General features: G+C 40.7%; 1 protein-coding gene across 9 annotated transcripts in view; it reads left to right on the top strand.

Moving 5' to 3' along the window:
- Positions 1–20,573, top strand: part of magi2b (membrane associated guanylate kinase, WW and PDZ domain containing 2b) — a 74,548-nt gene that overhangs the window by 5,951 nt on the left and 48,024 nt on the right. For 6 of the 9 annotated variants that reach the window (XM_068602589.1, XM_068602590.1, XM_068602588.1 and 3 more), the window contains exon 2: positions 13,536–13,652. In XM_068602589.1, coding sequence (XP_068458690.1) covers positions 13,536–13,652 — 117 coding nt within the window. Of the gene's footprint in view, positions 1–6,005; positions 6,130–11,578; positions 11,890–12,272; positions 12,377–13,535; positions 13,653–20,573 lie in introns of those variants that run through there. The other 3 variants (XM_068602593.1, XM_068602592.1, XM_068602591.1) reach the window with 3 other exon arrangements.

Here is a 20,573-nt window from a genome sequence, read left to right as displayed (position 1 = left end):
GCAGAACAGAGCTTTCATAGTGACTCTAAAGTCTAATATATTGACTCAGCTCCCATTTCTCTTTTCTGTAACCCTACTAATATTGTAAATATCAATAATAAACTAATAAAAGGCCCCTCGCTTGAAGTAGGTTAATCCTGTCGGTAGAAGGTTATCTAGTTAGTCGGACTTGCTAACACTTACTCTATTCCTTATTCTATTCTCTTGCCACCATCGTCCAAACTCTAGACGAGTATTGGATGCACGATAGGTTCAGCACCCCATGCCTAGTTACAATTGTTAAGCTACGATAAGATGACCACAGTAAGTGGGAGGAGATTAGCTTGCAGTAAATACAAGCGGATGAAATAATTGGTTGGCATTTGAATGTTAGCAAGTAGACCTTCGAGAAATGTTTGAGGTTGTCAAGTTTCCTGACTCAGCTGTCTAAGTCGTGTCCTCTTAATGTGGGTACAGTATGGAGGGACAGATGGAGCAGAGGAAGAGAAGGCAACCTTCTTCTCTTGTGTCGCTTTGTTGATGAGAAGCTTGAAGAATCAGTGCATAACATCCTGTCTGCTCTGTTGGTATTAATAACTCACCAAGAGATGAGTTCTGTCAGAAGTGGAGGATGATTTTATTGAGGCTAGAAGCTGCTGCAGCACGGCTCAGAGGATCAAACTCGAGCTGAGCCAGCCAATGACCAAATATCTAACCGGTCCAGTTAAGTGAATTAGGTCAATGTAATTCTCCTCAACACGGACATACTGCATGGGACAATCTGGAACCGTGCTGCTGCATGTGAAATGTAGAAGCAATGTTTGTGTGAATAAGATATGACTGAAGGGAGGTTTTGTCAAAACAATTTTGCTCTCCTTCGCTCATAATAGGATCAGTTTCTTCCGACCGCAATGTTGTGAAATATCTTATAATAGTGGCCTATGATTGGTCGCAATGTCCTGCGAGCTGGAGATTTTGTCCGTAACAACATAGTTATCGTTTAAGTAATCAGAAGAGTCAAATTTAAAGGATTTTCCAGAAGCGCAAACCTTTTACTGATGGATCACCATGGCGACTTCATGTCGCAGTGTGTGAGGAGGTTGGAAGTATTTCACACAAGTATGTTGCCACGAAACGCTGTTCATCTGGCTGAGATTAAACACCATATTCTTATGATTATTCATGATGCTCCATGTGAGCGTGTGTGTGTATGCACATTATGTTTATTGTAGGAACAACAGGAAATGAGAAGGTTGTTGACGCGTCTCTGTGTTTCATCTCATCATTACATCAGATGTTTTGGTGAAATTACATGATCAGAGGTAGCTGGTCATTCAAGTCATTCAATAAGAAAGTCAGAGCACAAAGCGCTCGTATAAACATCCAATCCTATTAAAATCATAGTTATTTTTTGACAACTAACTTTTGGCACTGCAGCGTATATTTATATACTCCGTCTAAAAATGTCCACAGCTTATCATGTCACTAGTGTTGAGCCAACAGAAATTCACAGCATACTTCTGTCATTTTACATTCAAGGAAATATGTTTTCATGAGGTATACGTTGCATGTCTAGAAACCACTCACTTGTGTGTGTGTATTCGTGTTTGTATTTACATTCTTATCTTGAATTAATTTATATGAACTTGCATTCTTTTACACGTCTCTCCCTGAAATGTTGATATTGATATTACGCTCAAGATTTTGGGGGAAATGCCAGTATGGCTGTATTGTGAATCAATAAACAGCGGCATTGCAGGTACAACACATGTTGCACCTGCATCAAACCAAGATGTTCTGCAGCAGCAGTGTTCAAATTTGACCAAACTGCAAGTATGTATTTAAAGTATAAAAAGTAAAATGGCTCATTGCAGAAAACTGGCCCTATATATATATATATATATATATATATATATATATATATATATATATATATATATATATATAATATATATATATATATATATATATATATATATATATATATATATATATATATATATATATATATATATATATATTACTGATATACTGACTGGGCAGCACTTTACAGATGTACCGTTGAATTGTTTAATCTTAAACAATTCAGAAGATTGTATAAATCCATCATGTTTAGAATGCAAAATCTCAATTTGCAAAGTAACTGTTAGCTCTAAATAAAATCTAATAAATGTAGTGGGAAAAAAATAAAAACACATCTTTTCCGACTATTCTTTAAATGAAGAAAGTAGCACTTTAGTAGCACTTAAATGGCTTTTACTTATAGCACTTTGTAGTTTGACATTCTTGAATAAATTGTGCTTTCATGATTATTGTTGTTCTGAGTTTATACTCTTGGTTAAATGCACTTATTGTAAGTCGCTTTGGATAAAAGCATCAGCTAAATGAAATATAATGTAAAGTACCAGTCTGAGAGACACAATCATCTCTCACCTCTATAGAGGTAGCTGGGACATTTGGCTCACAACTGCTACATCAACGGGAACATAAAGTCATTCAGTCTGTGTGACATTGTGTGTCTGCTGGTATGCACACACAAACAAATTCACAGTTAGAAAACATGACTTCTGCAAACAAATTGTGTGTAGTATGTACTGAAACAAGAGCCCCCCCCTCACAGTGTTACAAAATCATATCTTTTGCAGTCAGGCGTGGCGGCACAGAAGGCAGTGGATGGTTTTCATTCATTGACATGCTGTAGATTAACTAGCCGCACTAATCTGATAGCTTCAGATCTGAATGAGAAGGATTATAAAAGCTGGCGTAAGGAGCCACAGAACTGAAACTGGTGGCTGGCTGCCAAGAATGGCTTTGATTTTTGTGACTTTCTAAAGGGGCTCACCATCATTACTGACCAGAATATCTTGGATTGGACCCAAACTATATACACCGTGTTATGCTGTATATACACTGAATGTACAAAACGTAAAAGGCATTGTCTTGTGCCGATATTGACTTAAAGCCCTTTTTAAACATTCACACCTTAACTGTGTCAAAATCCTCTCATTCGTCTTCTTCTTTTCAATCAACATGTCAACCGTTGTTTGTAGATGTTTTCTTTTAGGAAAATGAAGGGATAATGGATTTGATCTGTAGTTACCTCATCATTGTACCTTATATAACAGGTGCTTTAATGGTAATGCGTGAGAACTGATATAGATAAAGTGCATAAATTGCTCTGCTGACATAATCACGTTCATTGCAGCAGGAAGCTTTTACTGGAATAAATCTCAGCTGATGTGCTTCATTTGCATTCAGGATCATTTCAACACTGCAGTTGATGCTTCATACCAGTAGAGGACAGTAACCGTCGCATCAGTTAGTACTAAGTCTGTCTGCCTTCACTGCACTGACACTTCAGTGATGATGCAGTTATTTTCACTGCCCAGTATTTTATCAGCAAAGGTCAAAACCTTCAGCCGTCATTCTCTCATCTGACAGTTGTTGCAGTCTGTAGTGCTGAACTGCTCCGCAACGCTCCGTGAAAGCTGTTGCTGTTGTCACAGGGACACTAATGACTGTACCAAAGCATCTTTTCTGAGTTAAATCTGTCTAGAATAATAGTTGTCGTAAATCAACTCCACTGTGCTAAAGAAATAAACTCCAGCCAGAACTGCATAAACATGTTGTATGTTTATGTTTTCTTATGTCTTAAACAGCAAATCATGACTTTATTGTATACACGGCTGAAGATTTCCACTTGAACGAAAGGTTCACTTAAATCTTAAACACTTTAGTGGCAGACAGTGGTATCTATCCATGCATGTAGTTTGGGTTTGATTTACCTGGAAATGTAAGTATCAAACACTGAAATAGTAGAGGTAAATACAATTGTTGTCGTGAATTTTACAAACGGAGAACTGGTCACTTGTCTTCCTGGAAACAGGGTTCAGGTTTTCCTAAACAATCAAACTGCCAACTGGGACCATCTTTTTGTCAAAAATGATTTCAAATGAAAGTGGTCCACATTGTATCTCTGGAGCAGGGACACTTTCTGAAAAAAAAAAATGCTCTCATTATCCAATGTTCACACGGCAGATACAATTCTTGGCCAATAAAACCAAAGCTATCTGCATTGCTAGTTTTTTGGGGAGTTAAAGGAGATTTGAAAGACTCAACCCTTTTATCTTTTACTTATCTTTGATGCTTTACTTATATATAATAGATAACTGAAAATAATGGTGTCCCCATCCAATAATTATGTCCCTGTCCAAATCCAGGTGATGATTACAGCTTATCAAAATAACCAAACCACACTGAATTCGGGCATGGTTCATGTTCCTCTGCTCTGATTTTAGTCTTGACGACAGTGCTCTGTTAGCAGTGTCTGATGCAGCCAGATTTTGAATGGCTGTTTATATAATGTAATATGTTTTTGGGCTTCTCTGGTAACAGTAAAAGTATTTGGAGAAAGGATAGTGGTCAGTCAGAGCAAAATGTCTGCTTTGCAAAGAGCTTATGAGAGGTTTTTCACCTGACTTGTTTGGATGTAAGTAATGGCCACTTCTTCTTCTTCTGACATTGTGTGCTGCTCATATAGTGCATCCTAACACATTATGAAGAAAAGAAAATAGAAGTCCAGACAGTACTGTTGAACATTCATTAAGCAGCATAAAAGGCACCCGTAGTTATACAGACAGGCTTGATTAGACTATCATTGTACTCAAGTGAAGCATTGGAGAGGAGACTCATTATGGTCTTCAGAGGGCAGCTTTTTCTTTGCCACAGCCCCAATTATTATTATTTTTTTTACTGAGAATACACCCATGCTGGTTTTAACCCCTCATGTTATTGAAATATGCACCCCCCAAACCAATACATTTCACATTATTTTCTGTTGCTTCTAAGGCTCTTTCATATCTCACTATTTCATCCCAATTGTTGTTACTCACTGCTATAGAACAGAGGATAAAGGGTTTCAGCCCACACACACCTTTTCCCTCCCTCCAGAGTTGTATTCCTTGACTATTCTCCAGCCTCTCCTCATTTTCCAAAGCTCTCAGTCAGTCTGTTGCTTTAATTCTCATTAAGATGCATCCTGCTTGTTGTGTGAGGAGCGCAGCTTGAAGTGGAGAGTGCAATCAGGGGTGACAAACATCTCCATATAGCCGCATCTAAAACAGGAGCTACCATATACATAAAACCACACACCTCCTCATGTCTCATTAGCAAAGACATGCGAGGTGAGGGGAGACAAGGAATTAATTATCTCTCTGTGGGAGGAGGAGGACGGTACTTGGAATATTATGGTTGGAAATTCCTATAACCTCCCTCTTTTGACTTTAAAGTCACATTTGTAGTGTCGGCTTGTTTCTCTTTATAGTGTCGCAGAAGATGTAAATGTGTGTCTGGCCTTAATTACGGTGCTTTGGAGAAATACATGGAGGAGCTTCATCATTGAGACTAGTCTGAGGATGGAGGGGCGGGAGGAGATCAATATTAAGACCTTTAGGAGAGAGGCGCTGTCATTTACTATTAATAATAGGGCCTGCCGCCTGCTGTAATAACATCATTAGGAGTACTGGAAACAGATACTTCATCCACAATTAAACAGCCAAAGAATACACGCACATGTAGAAACTATCTTCACATACACATCTCTGTCTTTCTCTCTCTCGACAAACAGAGAGGAGACATGAATGTCTGGAGGGAAATGGAGGGTAAATTAGGCATGTTCTCTAGAGAAGACATAAGGAACATGTCAAGGTTTTTAAGATAAGTAAAATGTATTAATCCAGAAATGTATTAATGCTCAAGTTAGTCAATTTACTGTACATATACAATGGGCATATTTATATTACTGTTTAATATACTGAAATCAAATGGTATAAAACAAAATACGAAGCAAATATGAAAGTAATTGTGCGGGTTACTGGTTATTAAACTTATACAAGCAATAAAATAAACTGTAAAGCAGGGATTCTCAATACAAATTAAAAGGAATTGACTAGAATTGTGTTCAAATCATATTTGTAAATGATACATACTGGTTTCATGCCATATATGTGTTGGGTTTGTTTTTCTAAAGCTTTTTTGGTATTATGGCTTTTATTTGGTAATTCCCTTATTTTGAAAGTTAAATGTGGCAAACGGAAATTTACATTAACGTTAAAATACTGCGAAGCTCGTAAAGTCGAAGATGGCTCCCAGGTATGTTTAATTAATGTATTATTATTACATGTTTGTGGTGAAGTTGGTGTCTAGTAGTTAATAGATAACGTCATGCTGGTTTTAGCTCACGAAGACCAGTCAAGGCTCCACGGTGCTGCGACGCCATTAACGAGAGATGCAGACGTTTAACTCAAGGTTAACTCAGGCGAACTTAGTTAGCTTAGCTCAAAATATAAGAGGTTTGACACTATTAAATCAGCTGAAAACGTTTTATTAATATTTTAAGTGGCATTTGATTGGCATGTTAGCTAAAAAACTGTACGGCATTGGCCACAATTCAGTTACATGGTATTTTGCTTTAATGAAACGTGCTAATCTCACGTTAAATATTGATATCAGACCACTTTTTGCTCCTTTTCAAGTTCATATAATTTCATTATTTTTTTCTCACAGCAAACATGTTCAATTGTTGCAGCCAAAAACATTACAGGTGCAACTATAACCACTGGAGATGCTCCAGCTACTTATTGCAGTGCAGCAATTAGTAATTATTAGTAACACCTGTGTTTTGACAAGCCAAATTGTTTGCTGTGAAAAAGAAAGGCTATTCAATTTTAGTTTGACTCCAAAATCATGTGCCAAAAATGGGGATTGAGTTAAAGGTGCATGATAATTGTATGTTAGTGTCCATCTGTGTGTTCAGTTGATGACCCAGATGGTATTTGAAGATTTGCGTGTACACTGAGGCATGAAGGGAAACAAGCAGTATTGTTTAAGATGCCCAGTAGCTGGCGTAGCATTTGGATGAGAATGCAGACAAAGACATATTCCTCTTTTTAATTGTGCATGTGTGTTCCAGTCCAGAGTTGATGCCAGTTGTACTCCTCTGTACCCTGTGTGACCTCTTGTGGGCGTGCAGGCAAGCTATCGATCACCAAGTCTGTCTCTTCATTTGGTTCTCCATGACAACCACTCGAGTACAGCACTACTTCAACTCAGCTCTCCGCAGACGCCCCCATCCATCAACCCAAATCTTGGCCTTTAACTGGCCAGACAGCCCCACAGTTTATTCCAAGTAGTAGCATGTTATGTCTTTGTCGCTTGGATGAGATCAGGTGTGTGTTTGTGGTACGTGTCAGGTGTGTCTGTGCTTTTAATTAGGAGGAAAAGATGAGAGTTTATATGTTAAACATAAGTGTTGTGTGTCTTGCGAACTTTGACATTATGCTGCACCATGTTTAACTCTGTGTCTTTTTGTGTTCTTCTGATGACGAGGTTTCATTTGCAAGTATGTGTGAACATGTTGCTGTTTGTGTATGTTCGTGAACAGAAAGACTTAGCATGTCAGCGTGTTCGATTTCCTGAAGTGTGACTTCAGGGTTGTTTGCGCTTAAGAGTTGAGCAGTTAAACTTTGAAGAGAGAAACTTTGAGAATCAATGTGGCATGTCTGTGCTTTCCTCCTCTCTAAGCCTCCTGGGAGAGTGGGCATGTCGGACCTCATTATGCCTTCCCAAATCAAACAAAATGGCGCGTGTTGGTTTCTACCTACCAGGCAGTAACCTGCAGTTCTGCAAAGTGAAGGCAGTGTGGAAGTGCTTTAAGACGACAACCTTTCAGCACTGAGAAATTAAGCAAACGTGGAACTGTCAAAACTGCAGTTCCTTAAATAGCCGCTTGAGGCTGGCTCAAAACTGTAGATCAAGCTAAACATCAAATCGCCATAAAAGTGGCAGATTGAGACCAAATATAACCCAAATATAGTATAGAAGACCCAAAGCTGTTAATGTCAAAGTATTACAATTAAAAATCATGCCTTCGTCTGAATAAATTTGCACAAAGCAGAAAATAATTATATCAGTATAATGTTATGATTGAAAAAAAAGCAGAAAGATATTGTATGGCAGGTGAGACTCTTCTGAGTGAGTAATGTGCAATGTTAGCTCGGCCTCGGGTTAGATGTTGCTCTGTGGAAGACGGCTTATCAAGATAAGTGACAGGTGTTGAAGTGTGATCTTGACCTTCCGTGAGCACGAAGGCCAGGATTAACAATTTAATTATATATCTATGCTATGTTGTCTCTTTAATATTCTTGCACTGTCCTTGCACTTTCATCTAAATCACGAAGACGGAAAAATGAACAACTTGTGAATTTGTTACTGGTTTAAATAATGAAAATAAATTAACAAATATCTTTGCAATAGTTTGGATTTGGTCTTAAGTTTAGGATCAGAGTAACATTTTTAAGATTTGGTTGTGGATAATATCTGTTAATTTTCCAATTGTGTGTATGCCTGCAGTTCAAATACATTTTCATTATAATAATAATAATGATAATAATAATGTCAACTTATATAGCGCTTTTCAAGGTACACAAAGTGGCTTTACATTATGAACAAAAGACAATGACAAACGGAACAGAAAAAAATGGGAAGACAAAGCAAACAAAAGAACAAACAGAACATTTTAAGTAACAAAGAAAGAAAATAAAGCAAACTGAAGAGGCCGCGTGGGGCATAGCGGAGGCTCGGTTCAGGGGTTTAACAGGTGAAAGCGAGTTGGAAGAGGTGAGTTTTCAGGGCTTGCTTGAATGATGGTAGGGTGGGAGCCTGACGGATGTGGATGGGGAGGGCGTTACAGAGGGGGGGGGGGGGGGGTGCAGCAGCTGAGAAGGCTCTGTCGCCCCACGTCTTGGGCCTGATGATTTTGAGAGCGGTTGTACCGGCAGACCTGAGGCAACGTGTTGAGGCGTGGGGCCAGGTTGTTTAGGGATTTATAAGTAGTGTGTAGTAGTTTGAAGTCTATCCTGTACTTGACTGGAAGCCAGTGGAGGTTGTGTAGGACCGGGGTGATATGATCGTAGCGTCGGGTGGAGGTGAGCAGTCGAACGGCAGCAGAGTTTTGACATATTGAGGTTTATTGAGGATTTTGTTGGGTGAGCCGTAGAGGATGCTGTTGCAGTAGTCGAGCCTGGATGTTATTTCGGTGGTGGCAGAGGACGGGGAGGATCGGAGGCGTGCAATGTTCCTGATGTGAAAAAAGGCAGTTTTGGTGATGTGGTTGGCGTGGGGGAAGAAAGAGAGAGTGGGGTCGAGGATGATGCCGAGGTTGCGGATCTGGGTGGAGGGGGTCATTAAAATGGAAATGTCCACAACGTAGAGGGAACTCCATTTAATGTGTGGTTGTTGTGAAATAGGCAAAGAGAAAGCTTTACTTCCTTTCATATTTGAAAATTCAAAACAGGATTTTTAGATTAAATCGTTAATCCCAAGTTTCTGCTCAATGAAGAGAGAATCCAGATCCTCTGTCAGGGAAATGAAGCGCCGTCTGCCTGACGGCTCAGAGAGAGTCTGAACGCCGTAGTAGCAGTAAGTAACCGTGATGGAGGCCATCAGATCTACTTGTTTTTACAAGCTTGGGGATCCTGGTGAGCGTTTTCTGGTATTCGCACCACTGTCTTCAGTGAGAGAACAGCATCTTGTTATTACAGTGGCCTGCTGCGGTGCCACATGAATATCTGATGACTGTTAAGATAAAATATCAACAGTGCTTAAAGTTGAGGAGATTGAAAACTCAATCAGTCAAACCATTGATTTACTTAGGTGTCCCAGCTACAAAGTATATATTCATAGTACACTATTTTGGATAGTAATGAGCTCAAAATGAATTCATCTAATCTAATCGCTATTGTTAAGGATGTATTTGTTTATTTTTTACTGTGCTCTCATTTTCAATGAAAGAGTTGCTTGTGTGAGTGTCTCTTACCTTTCTGCTGCACATTGATTAGTAGCACAACACCAGGCTAAAAACTCTGCTCCCTTATCTCTCTTCCACACCTTTCCAGTCTGCCTCTCAACCACACTTCATACAAACAATCAAGAGAAAACATTTCCAAAACAATTGATTTTAGTATGTTGGTATTTTTAAAAATACGGGGAAATATGGGGAAATTTTTATTATTTCCCGATATATTCAAATCACATTTCTCGTAGATAATAATGAAATGATTTACTTTGACACAGAACCAGTGTTGGTCATTTGTAAGGTTGTGTGTAAGTCAAGAGCTGTCTCAATAAATCTGCCAATTATTTGTTGCTGAGGCAACAAACAAAGGCATTAAATTATATAGTGAATCCCACAAAGTATACATACATCTCTCTCTCTCTCTGAAAGAAACATTTCTTGTCGATTCCTAGGTTTTCTTTGGAAGAATGGAAAGCTTTACTTGGTTGAACATACGATGTTCACTCTCATGTATTTGGAACCATTTATTGTCCAAATGGTGACACAGTTGTTTGTGTCGTACAGACTTTGCTTTCCACATTTGGATCAAAGCAGCATGATACACACTTGGCAGTTAACTCACCCAGCAATAACAGGCAGGTACATAGTCTGAGATATTGAACAAATAAATTCAACAGGCAAGCCCATAGAGACCCAGTGTACTATTGCATCGTGTGTTGATTGATAAGACGGAGGCGGCTGTAGTGGAGGGAGCTCCAGCAGCTCCACCAGTAATCAGGAATAGCAGTTTGTGTTTAGCAGCTGCTGCAGGGAGGTATGTGGAGCTGACAGCTTGAATGAGGCACCGTGTAGAAATCATTTTTTGTCCTTTTTTTGGATCAGCTGACGGTCAATTGATGGAGCATGAGACTATGCGACCTGCATGGACTAATGTAGTGCTTCACTGAGCAGAAGCTTCACTGATTGCGATCTGCCTTGATGAGTTTGGGATTGATCGTGGCTGTCATCGCTTTCCTTCTTGACTTGCGACTAACTTTGGGCCATTTATAAAATAGTTTTCTCCCAAAATGTCCCCGCTTTGTTGAAGCAGCTAACCACGAAATAAGTTCACATTGATGTTTACTGCATGAAGATTAACTCTGAGTTTGCTACATTTGCCTATTTGAAGAGTTCTACCTATAAAGCCTCTATAAATACACTGGTCCTCCTCCACACTTAGCTGTGCCCTGAGCTGACATCACGAGTGTGTTTCTGTGTTGGTGTTTGTTTATTCCTTGTATTTAGACCCAACCTTGCCCATGACGTCGCTCAAGGCATCTTTACTGCCGTCTGCAGCTAGCTCATCCCACTGTGTGCGTATTAGTGTGTGTTACCTCAGTGTGACATATGCTGTCGTTGCGTTTCACAGTATTTCTCTCTATTCAGATATGTTTACACAAGGTCAAACAGGGGGAGCATCTGGTTTGCGAGAAGCCGAGTATTTGAGGAATGTCAGGGAGCATCTGGGTGCACTCGCACAAACACACACTGAGAAATACGGACACACATCTACAAATGCTTTCATCCACAAAAATATTTATTTTATACTGTTACTCAATATGTCTCTTACACAAACATTCACCACACAAATGCACAAACACTCCAGTGCAGTAAAAGCAGTAGCAGATAGGGGCCACTGCAGGACCGTGGAAGCACTCTGGCCAATCTGCTGGCAGGTCGTTTAGAGCCCGGCTTCCCACTGTCACATCTCCTTCTCCTTTCTTTTCTCCCGACGGTCGTCGTCTCTTTACATCTCTCCGTGTCTCTCGGCCTCTCCCTTCCCCCTCATCCTCCTTGTCTTCTCTGGGAATAAAATTGGCTACAACCAGGTGCTGAGTGTGTATGGTGGAACTGCGGTGGAGAAGCAGAGGCAGGAAAAAGGAAAGTGAGGTTTCAGCAGAAGATGTTCGGTGGTTGGTTGCAAGGCTAGAGGACGCCTGGGAGGACAGGCTGTCTGTGGATGTATACCTGTGGAGAAAGGACTGCTTTTATCAACATCTGAGGGAGCTGCTGATGAGGTGCCTGATCTGCACAGCCTTTTTCTTTACTCCGTCTCTCCATCTTTCTCTGCACATATGTCTGTGTGTTGGTGTGCATGTGTAGTAATGTGTGTGTGCCGGTGTCTGTGCATGTGAAAGATATGGCCTCTGCCTGAATACATGATCTGCCTGCTATGGTATGCTTTTTAAAAAAAAAAAAAAACATTCAGAGAACGACAACAGTCTTCATAATCTTAATTAAGATTTCATCCCGTCTTCCTTTGTTTTCTGACTGTCTCTCCTCTCCTCTTCTCTCCTCTCCTCTTCTCTCCTCTCCTCTCCGCTTTCCTCTCGTCTAGCTTTGCTGTTTGTGAAGCAATTCCAAATGCTTCGAAGCCTCGCTAAAATGGTGTCAGTTTACATAAGATGTTATTCCAAAAGGATTCATCACACAGTCACCTCTGTCAGCAGCATACATACTGGTATCTACGAAGTCTGTGCAGTGTAAAGAATCTCGTCTCTGACGGTATGCTGTTTGTTCTCTTTGACGGTAGACGCTGCATAATCTCAACCGGTAGGCCGAGCACTGTCAATTTAATTTGGCAGGAGGTCGCTAGAATATGCATGATTGACATGTTTTTTCATTTGTAAATGCGTGGCATGTAACCTCATCCCTCCCGTAGTCCGATGTGATAGTCATGCATACCGAATGCTGTGTGAAAAATAAGTTCTCCTCCTCTCATCCTCCTGGGCTTCTTTGGTTTGGGATGAAGGGAGGAGAAACCATTCATGGACATTATCATACATTGTGTGTGCAGCACAGATATGTTGGCCTGCTCTTAGTCCGCCGCCTTTGCTTATGTCTGCCACTTATTTTACTGTGTTACAGGAAGACAGCTTGTTCCTCAATAATAAGCAGAGACAAGCAAAGATGAGGTGGTGTGAGCTTCTGTCCTCTCTAGGCCTTTGTCACCCAACCTGCTGACACCGCATATTCAGCCCCAAGGGGATCACTGGTTTACACAATTACCATGATCTATGTGTGTGTGTGTGTGTGTTTGTGTGTGTCTGTGTGTGTGAGCGTGTGTGTGTGTGTGTGTGTGAGAGCATGTGTGTGAGCGTTTGTTTGTTTACGTCAGCATGTGTAGTAGCCTCTGCTTTTTTGCGTCATAAAAAATCTGTGCAAGCTTTTAATCTGATTAAGCCATTTTGCCTCGTTTTAAATCTCAAAATCTTGCTTTTTTCACACCCATAACATATTTCTCCTCCTTTACTTCTCCTAAACAATTTTAAGGCTGTTAAAAATCCTATTTAACTTCATCTTCAATGTTTGTCATTTGCTATGCATTCTGTATCAGCTACCAACTATTTGTTCAAGCCATATAATGTTTGCACAGATACAATATGTTTAAACTCAAGATGGAGGATTTGTTTCCATATAGCGTTTTGTCTGTGGGTTCTGTTGGTTGTAGTTGCACAGAGTGAGTGTCATGTCTGGCCCCTGGGCAGGCTGCTTGTTCTTCCAGTGGACTGAGGGCCTTTCAGTGGTTCTCAATACTGTGTCACTTGCGTCCCAATTGATCTGGTGCCAATCTGAAAACAGAACTCAATCAGAGTCAGGCTTGTGTGTCGTGTTAGCAAATGAAAGCGAGCGCTAATCTCTCTCTTCCTGTGTTTGTCTTCAGGTGGGGTGGTTGACAAGGATTTGCGGCACTACCTCAACCTGCGTTTCTCCAAGGGCTCAGTGGACCACGACCACCAGCAGATCATCAGAGACAACCTCTACCTCCGCACGGTTCCCTGTGAGTCCTCATCACCCGGCTTCCTTTCATTCCGCTTTGATCTTCTCCTCCGCCTCGCTGTGTGTCTTTGTCATTGTTTTTCTCTCTTTCATAGATATCATGTCACCCTCCGTCCTCCAGCTCTATTTAATCATCGTTCTCTTTTTTTGTTTTCCCTGGCCCTTGGGACGTTGCCCTCGTGTTTTTACATCACACTCTTCCTCTCTGTCTCTCGCCGTCTATATCGCTCCTTCTTTTCAGTCAATCGTCCGGCTGCTGAGCTCTCAGCCTGAGGTTTCCACGGCAACCACCCTCTTGTCTCGAGGCTTGCGTTGCCTTGACGCCCTGCCCCCTCCAGCACACGCTAGACATGCACAACACACACGCAGAGATACGAAGATAACGCGTCATTCTTCCAGATACATAAAGATGTTGTTTATTTTATCTTTACGGGAGACGTTTTGCACAAATCCTCACATCGACGCTTCATACCTGTGCGTTGCATGTGGTCTTGCGTGTCTGTCTTTACATTGTGTTATCAGTGTCTGTGCCTGTTGGGCAACGACGTCGTTGCCGTGATTTACATTGAGGGGATAGTGTCCCCAGCAGCTCTGCCTGCTGTCAATATAACGAGCAGCTTGTGAATCGGCTTCTCTGGAGACTGAAACTGCTCTGACGCTGGACTCTGCAGACTACACATGTTACTCCTTTCATGCGGCATGTGGATTGCTGCGCTGTGATTTGATGTTTGTTGAAGGGCTTTGTACTCATCTGACATTTTTCGGTATCCTCCGTCATGGGTGTTTTGCAAGCAAAGGTAGTTGACTTGAATCCATTGGCTTTTTGGCCGTTTGTGAGCAGATGGTACAAAATCATGAGAAAGCAAAGCTAAGATTTGACGTCAGTGATAGTTGTTTTTGTGTTGGCTGAGCGCTTCTACCATGCTAGATGTCCTCTGCCGGTGTGTTGAGCCGCTGACACAGAAGTGATTGTTTAATACGCTCCCACAGCTGCACAGTTCTGAGCTTCTCTTTCCTTCCTCTCCTCTCTCCCTCTCTCCTGTCGTCTTCATCTCTTTGCTATCACTCTTTGCTCTCAGTCATGTTCCTCCTGCTTCTCTCTCCTTCACTGCCTCTTTGATTTCTTTTGGTCATCACCTCATTCCATCACATTTTCACTACCTTTCAATTCTAAAACTCCATCCAGACAGCCCACTTTACTTCTCCATTCCTCTGCTTTTTTTATATCTATCCCTGCCTATTGGCTGTGTAATAGTGCAGCGAAGGAGGACTGACTTGGTGACAACTGAGGTGATGGGCACTGGCTGAGGTTCAACACTGCAGGTCCTTACACACTTCAGCCCTGTCACGGCATAGGCCCCTTTTGGTAGCATAAACCATATAGTTTCGCCAGTGGGCATTTTGGAATTACTACTTAGAAATTATAGCCACAATCATTTTGCATTACCTTTGAGGTTTCCGATGTCCGAAAAAAACAAACCTAGATCTAGATTTTACTGGTGTTGGATATGTGTTCTTCTGTTTCAGCTCATATTTGATTGTATTTGTCTCTTTCCAAAGCGAAATACTGACAGAGAGGTGTCGATAACAGCTTTCTGGAGTCTCCCCGATGTGCGCAGCAGTGTGTTTGACAGCTCTGGGGAAAGTTATGCTGGAGTTGTTGCTTCCATTCAGCTTTTCTAATTAGATAATTCACATAAAAATGTTTTGAAAACATTGTGTTATGAGAATAAAGTGAGTGGGTTAGGAAATAGGGCATAGTACGAGAGTGTGGTCGATCAAAAGAGAGTGAAGGTAGATACGCTCAAAGCAGACCGGTGTTGGTGACATTCGTAGTAAAGTTGTCTCGTAGTAGTAAATGTACAGTGCAAGGTAAAACAACAGAATCAGGAACAGTGAATACAGGCTTTGTGATTCTCTGTTTCATATTAACTTAAAGTCAAGCCTTCTATTGTCCTATACCACTTTTTTGGTCAGCCTACACAACACTTGTAGAACAAGTTAAATCTATATGCAGCAGAGCCCGAGAACAAACATTATTTCAGCAAACTCTTTGAAGATCAATGGACACCTTTGCCAACGATTGCATCATTTCGATGCGCAGCCATTGACGTTCACATCATGTATTTAGATCTAGTTGCAAATCCAAACAACTGCACCACTGCATGGTATGAAGTGAACAGAATAGGACTAGTCAACATTAATGGCAAATTGGAAATCATTTGTATGACAATCATCAACTAAAATTCATGAACGTTGACAGCCCTATTCGTCACCAGGTTACAATTATAGCTGCCTCCCAGCCCTTCATGAAAAGGAAAAGTCAGTTACTCTATGTGTGATCTGTGTGTGGTAATGATATCCCCATAATTAACTGCCTATCACTTGACAAAGCTGATACAGTGTAATGAAGATTTTTGAAATTCCAATTCATAGACCTCCTGCACAGCAGCTTTGAAATATATGTGATATTACACTGATTCCCAAAATGCAGTTTAATCTCACCAATGTGATTTAATTTGCCTTTTGGTCAGCAGCTCGTCTCTACTGCAGATGAGGATGTTTCATTGGTCGCATGACTTCCTGGCAGTCTGCGACACACATAGAAGCAGGCGATGCAGGGCTGGTAGCACATCCTTTTTTTTTATTACAGCATGGTATTAGTCAGTGGTGGAACGTAATCAACTACATTTACTTAATTACTGTACTTAAGTACTATTTTGAAGCTACTTTCTACTCCACTACATTTCAGGTAGAAACATTTTAATGTTCACTTCTCTACATTAAATTGACTATAGTATGAAATAAAATTGCGATACAGTAAATTAAACTTTTTTTTGTGAGCCCATTGGGCGGCATATTGAGAATTTGACGTGATAGCCACTACACTTGCATACTTTCACTTAGGTGAGATCTGGATTGTGTTTACTTCAGTAAAAGATCTTAGTATTTCAATGACTCATCAGTGGCCTCTGGGTCGGAACATTTCTTTGTATCTCCCTCCCCATCAGCCTCCAACTCTCTTTTCATTTGGATTAAAAACATATTCTGCTATAGATTGCTTGATTTTTGGAACATGGTGACTGCTAAATTGTTCCAAAAAGTTTTCCAGTTTTCCTACATACATTCGCATCACACGCTGTGCACTGCTACATACATGCATTTGGCACTTAATTACGCTCAAGTATATATTTACATAAGTATGTGATACAAGCGCGCAGAGGGAGCACAAAAACATCCTTGCTAGCTCAGGGCTCGACCCTCCCTGCTCACTTGCTCCACCCTCCCTGTGTGCTCTCGCAACTGCTCAACGCTCTCTCCTCAAGTTGAATTTTAAGATTCAGGAGGCGAGAATCAAATAGACAGTGACTTGTGTGTCCTCTCCCGAGGGGGCACCAATGAGAATGTCATTATGCACTCAAACATGTGAAATTTGAACTCACACACACACACACACACACACACACACACACACATAAAAAAATAAAATTAAAATCACATATGCGACCATTTTGGATGCATCCTGGAACCCTGCGTTGCTCAACCATCAAAGTGACACAACATCAGGCGGCTAAAAAAACAGGGGTGATGGTTCTGAGCGCTGCAATGCGCATGCCCAGCAGGCTGTTTGTTGTTGTGGTTTGGAGCGTTACAAAATCAGTGTTTTTCTCCCGTGTCTGCACCGCTTTGACCATGCTGTCAGTGCAAGTCTGTCAGCTTGACAAGCAGACGCCACTCTGCATCTCAACATGCTGTCACATTGAAGGACGTGGGAGGGTGTGTGTGTGTGTGTGTGTGTGTGTGTGTGTGTGTGTGTGTGTGTGTGTGTGTGTGTGTGAGTGTGTGTGTGTGAGTGTGTGTTTTCATACAGCTGCAAGGCTCACATGCTAACATCAACTCCTGCATCCTGTTACATCACTTGGCTCTCGGATTGTCTGTTCTCCCCCAAAAGATAATAGATAAAATTGATTAAAACAAACCTGATATTAATATTTGTTATCATTTTGCATTGTTCCCTCCAGACTGCTGTATTGTTTGCTGTTGGGTTTGGGTGTGAATGCATTTTTTTCTTCACTTGCACACTTCAACGGGCATACATTTCAAACACTTGCTGAACAGCCATTTTAAGGAAATATATATTTTTACTTGGATACATGAATAGCAGACTGATAAGAATCAAAAGCAAAAACAGATGGAGTAGGAGAACTTATGAGTTAAGGGAGTGGAATATAACTTCAGTTTACAGGTTGAAACATTTTATAACATTGTCAGTTTATCTTTCTTACTTATTCATTATGATAAGACGTTTGCCAGCACCAGCTCACTTCATTCCCAGGAACCACTTCACAATTCAACAACAATTAATCTACGCTTCGGCTTCTTCTCCTGGAGCACCTGCTGTTGAGAAATTACATAGGGCTGAAGAAGTGGGAAGATGTGGAAACATGTTTTGGAGGAAATAGATATGTGGTAGTTGATTTTCTTTGAACAGACTGGTCACAGATGAGGTTGGAATCGAAGATACATTTTTCCCGAAATATTTATTGAACATGTATCACGGAAAGAAAAAAACTGTTTGCTGGACTTTCATCAACTCTCTAAAGAAACAGGACTTAAACCCTAAGCCGCCATATAGAAGTGGTGGGGAGTCATACATGGGTGTCCTCTTTATGTCCATTCATGTATGTTAACCAGTTTAAACTTATGTTTAAATCTATAGAGGTCAGTTATTTACATTTGAGGGAGAGATGCTGAGCACAGGCATGTGAAACATAAGTCCATAAATGGCGATGGTGCGAATATAAGCATGCACAGCATAGATCTCAATATAGATAAGAGTTGACCCAACTGGGATCCCACTGGGGCCTGACTGGTCAACCAGATACACCTGTTCAACCAGAGTGTGTCCAGTCACACAGAGTTCATCTGTGAATATCAGTGTCTGTGTAATGCTACAGCAAAGCTCGAAATATATATGAATAGAGTGTGTTGAGACCTCTCATAAAAACTGCTATATTATTCCATACAATGTTACCAATCTTAACATGTTTCTATAGGAGACATAACATATCTCCACAGAGAGAGGGGAGGAAAGACGATGAATATAGACATGAAAAGGGGAGAAGACAGGAAGCGAGGTGGTTAAAATGAGGAGATCAGCAGGGGAGATTTGGAAAGGAAGAAAGGAGAGAGCGAACAGAGGATGAAATGGAGAAGGCGAGAGTCGATGCATGAGGTTGGAGGGATGAGCAGAGCAGAGGCTTAGGGAGTAAAAGAGTAGATGTGAATTGAAAGGGGGTAGTGGGAGATATGAGGGAGCCTCCTGAGTCATTCCCCAGAGAACCATCTCCTTCCCTCCACAATATTCTGAGGTATCAGTAAAAGGCTCTATAAATAGCTTTAACAGTGAGCAGCACGTTTCTCTACTCAGATAGCCTATAAATACATGCAGCTTCTGTCACTTCATATCCGCTGCTTTGGACGCATGATGCTCTGCAGCTTTGCAGCCTCCGACAGGGAATCCTCCTCTGGAGACCGCAGAGGAGGAGCAGATACAGATGTTGCTGAGGAACATGGCCAAGATGCTTGGATTGTGATAAGGCTGAGAGGCGCCGTTGATAATGACTGCAGTAATGAAGATGCTATTTGTTTTAACTTTGATACATGCAGGAGATTTGAATGCTCGGTTTTGTCAACAAAATGTATGCAGTTTACTTGCATGCTGTCAAGAATTTTGGAGTTTCTCTTTTGTGAAACGCTTCACAAAGCTCTGTGCACCATCATACAGTTTAGCAAAACAGCTTGCCATGCACCAAATAATCAAGAACTACAAGAATGCTGTTTTTTTCAACAGTATTACAACCTAAAGACAAGTTATATCAACATGTATGCAAACTGTACGTCGACGCATGAAAGATTTTTGTTAACCTGGAAGAATTTTAATCTGAGCTGGGAATATGCCGCGTACATGGTCAATCAGCAGTTCTCTCTTTAAATACTTAGGAATCTTTGTTGTGCTTTGTCTCAGCATCTGAACACAAATATGAATAAATTAGTCAAAGAAAAACACAGACGACACCGATGCTGGATGTTGTGCTTTAGTTAAAATTATTGAATGATTTTTAAAATTTTGCATACTGAAAAATATATTTAATACACAGGAACAACATCTGCAACTCCAAATAAGCATTCAGTCCATTCATCTGGGATGATTTCCTCAGCCAAGAAAGCTGTCTTTACTACCAGCTACCAATATCTCCCACCTCCATCTGTGATTTCTTTTTTATAATTAGTTTCTTGACTGAATGAAGAAAAATACATGATTTTTGCATCAATTTTTTTTAAATGTTGCTGTACCTGGAACACATTAATTAGTGATATATTCTTAAATCCTGTTTAGAGATTCATCTGGTTGATATGAATGTAAGTGGGCTTTAACCCTGAATTAATATGTGACTGAAAATGGGAGAGGAAGAGGAGTGATGGCAGTTGGATGGGGATGATTGTCCTGATGATTAGATTACAGTGAAGTTGAATCAGGTGATAAAGAAAAGATTAATTTTTTTTGTGTGTGTTTCTGTGGCAGATTAATTGCATTTCTGTGTGAACGCACACAAACACACTGTGTTTATGTTTGAATGTACATGCTCATATGTTTTTTACTCTGAGGCATTGATTATTCTGTTTGTGTGCCGAGATTTAATAGGCTGAACTGATAAATAATAAGTGTTACACGTCATTCTCTGTTGAGGCAGTGTGTGCTTGCCTTTATATATGAGAGAGATACATCATCCCCCAGGGACTCTCTCCTTAAAGGGTGCTTTTCCTGCTGGCTTGCTCCTGCTAAAGGGCTGACTGTCATGCTTTGATGTGGTTCTGTGCTCCCTGCTGTTTGATTGGCACACTGGATTAATGTTGTTCC

This window comes from Clinocottus analis, unplaced genomic scaffold (genome assembly GCF_023055335.1).
Source record: "Clinocottus analis isolate CAN_PGR_092001 unplaced genomic scaffold, fCliAna1.0.p SCAF_6, whole genome shotgun sequence".
Lineage (NCBI taxonomy): Eukaryota > Metazoa > Chordata > Actinopteri > Perciformes > Cottidae > Clinocottus > Clinocottus analis.
This window is presented reverse-complemented; position numbering and strand designations above follow the sequence as displayed.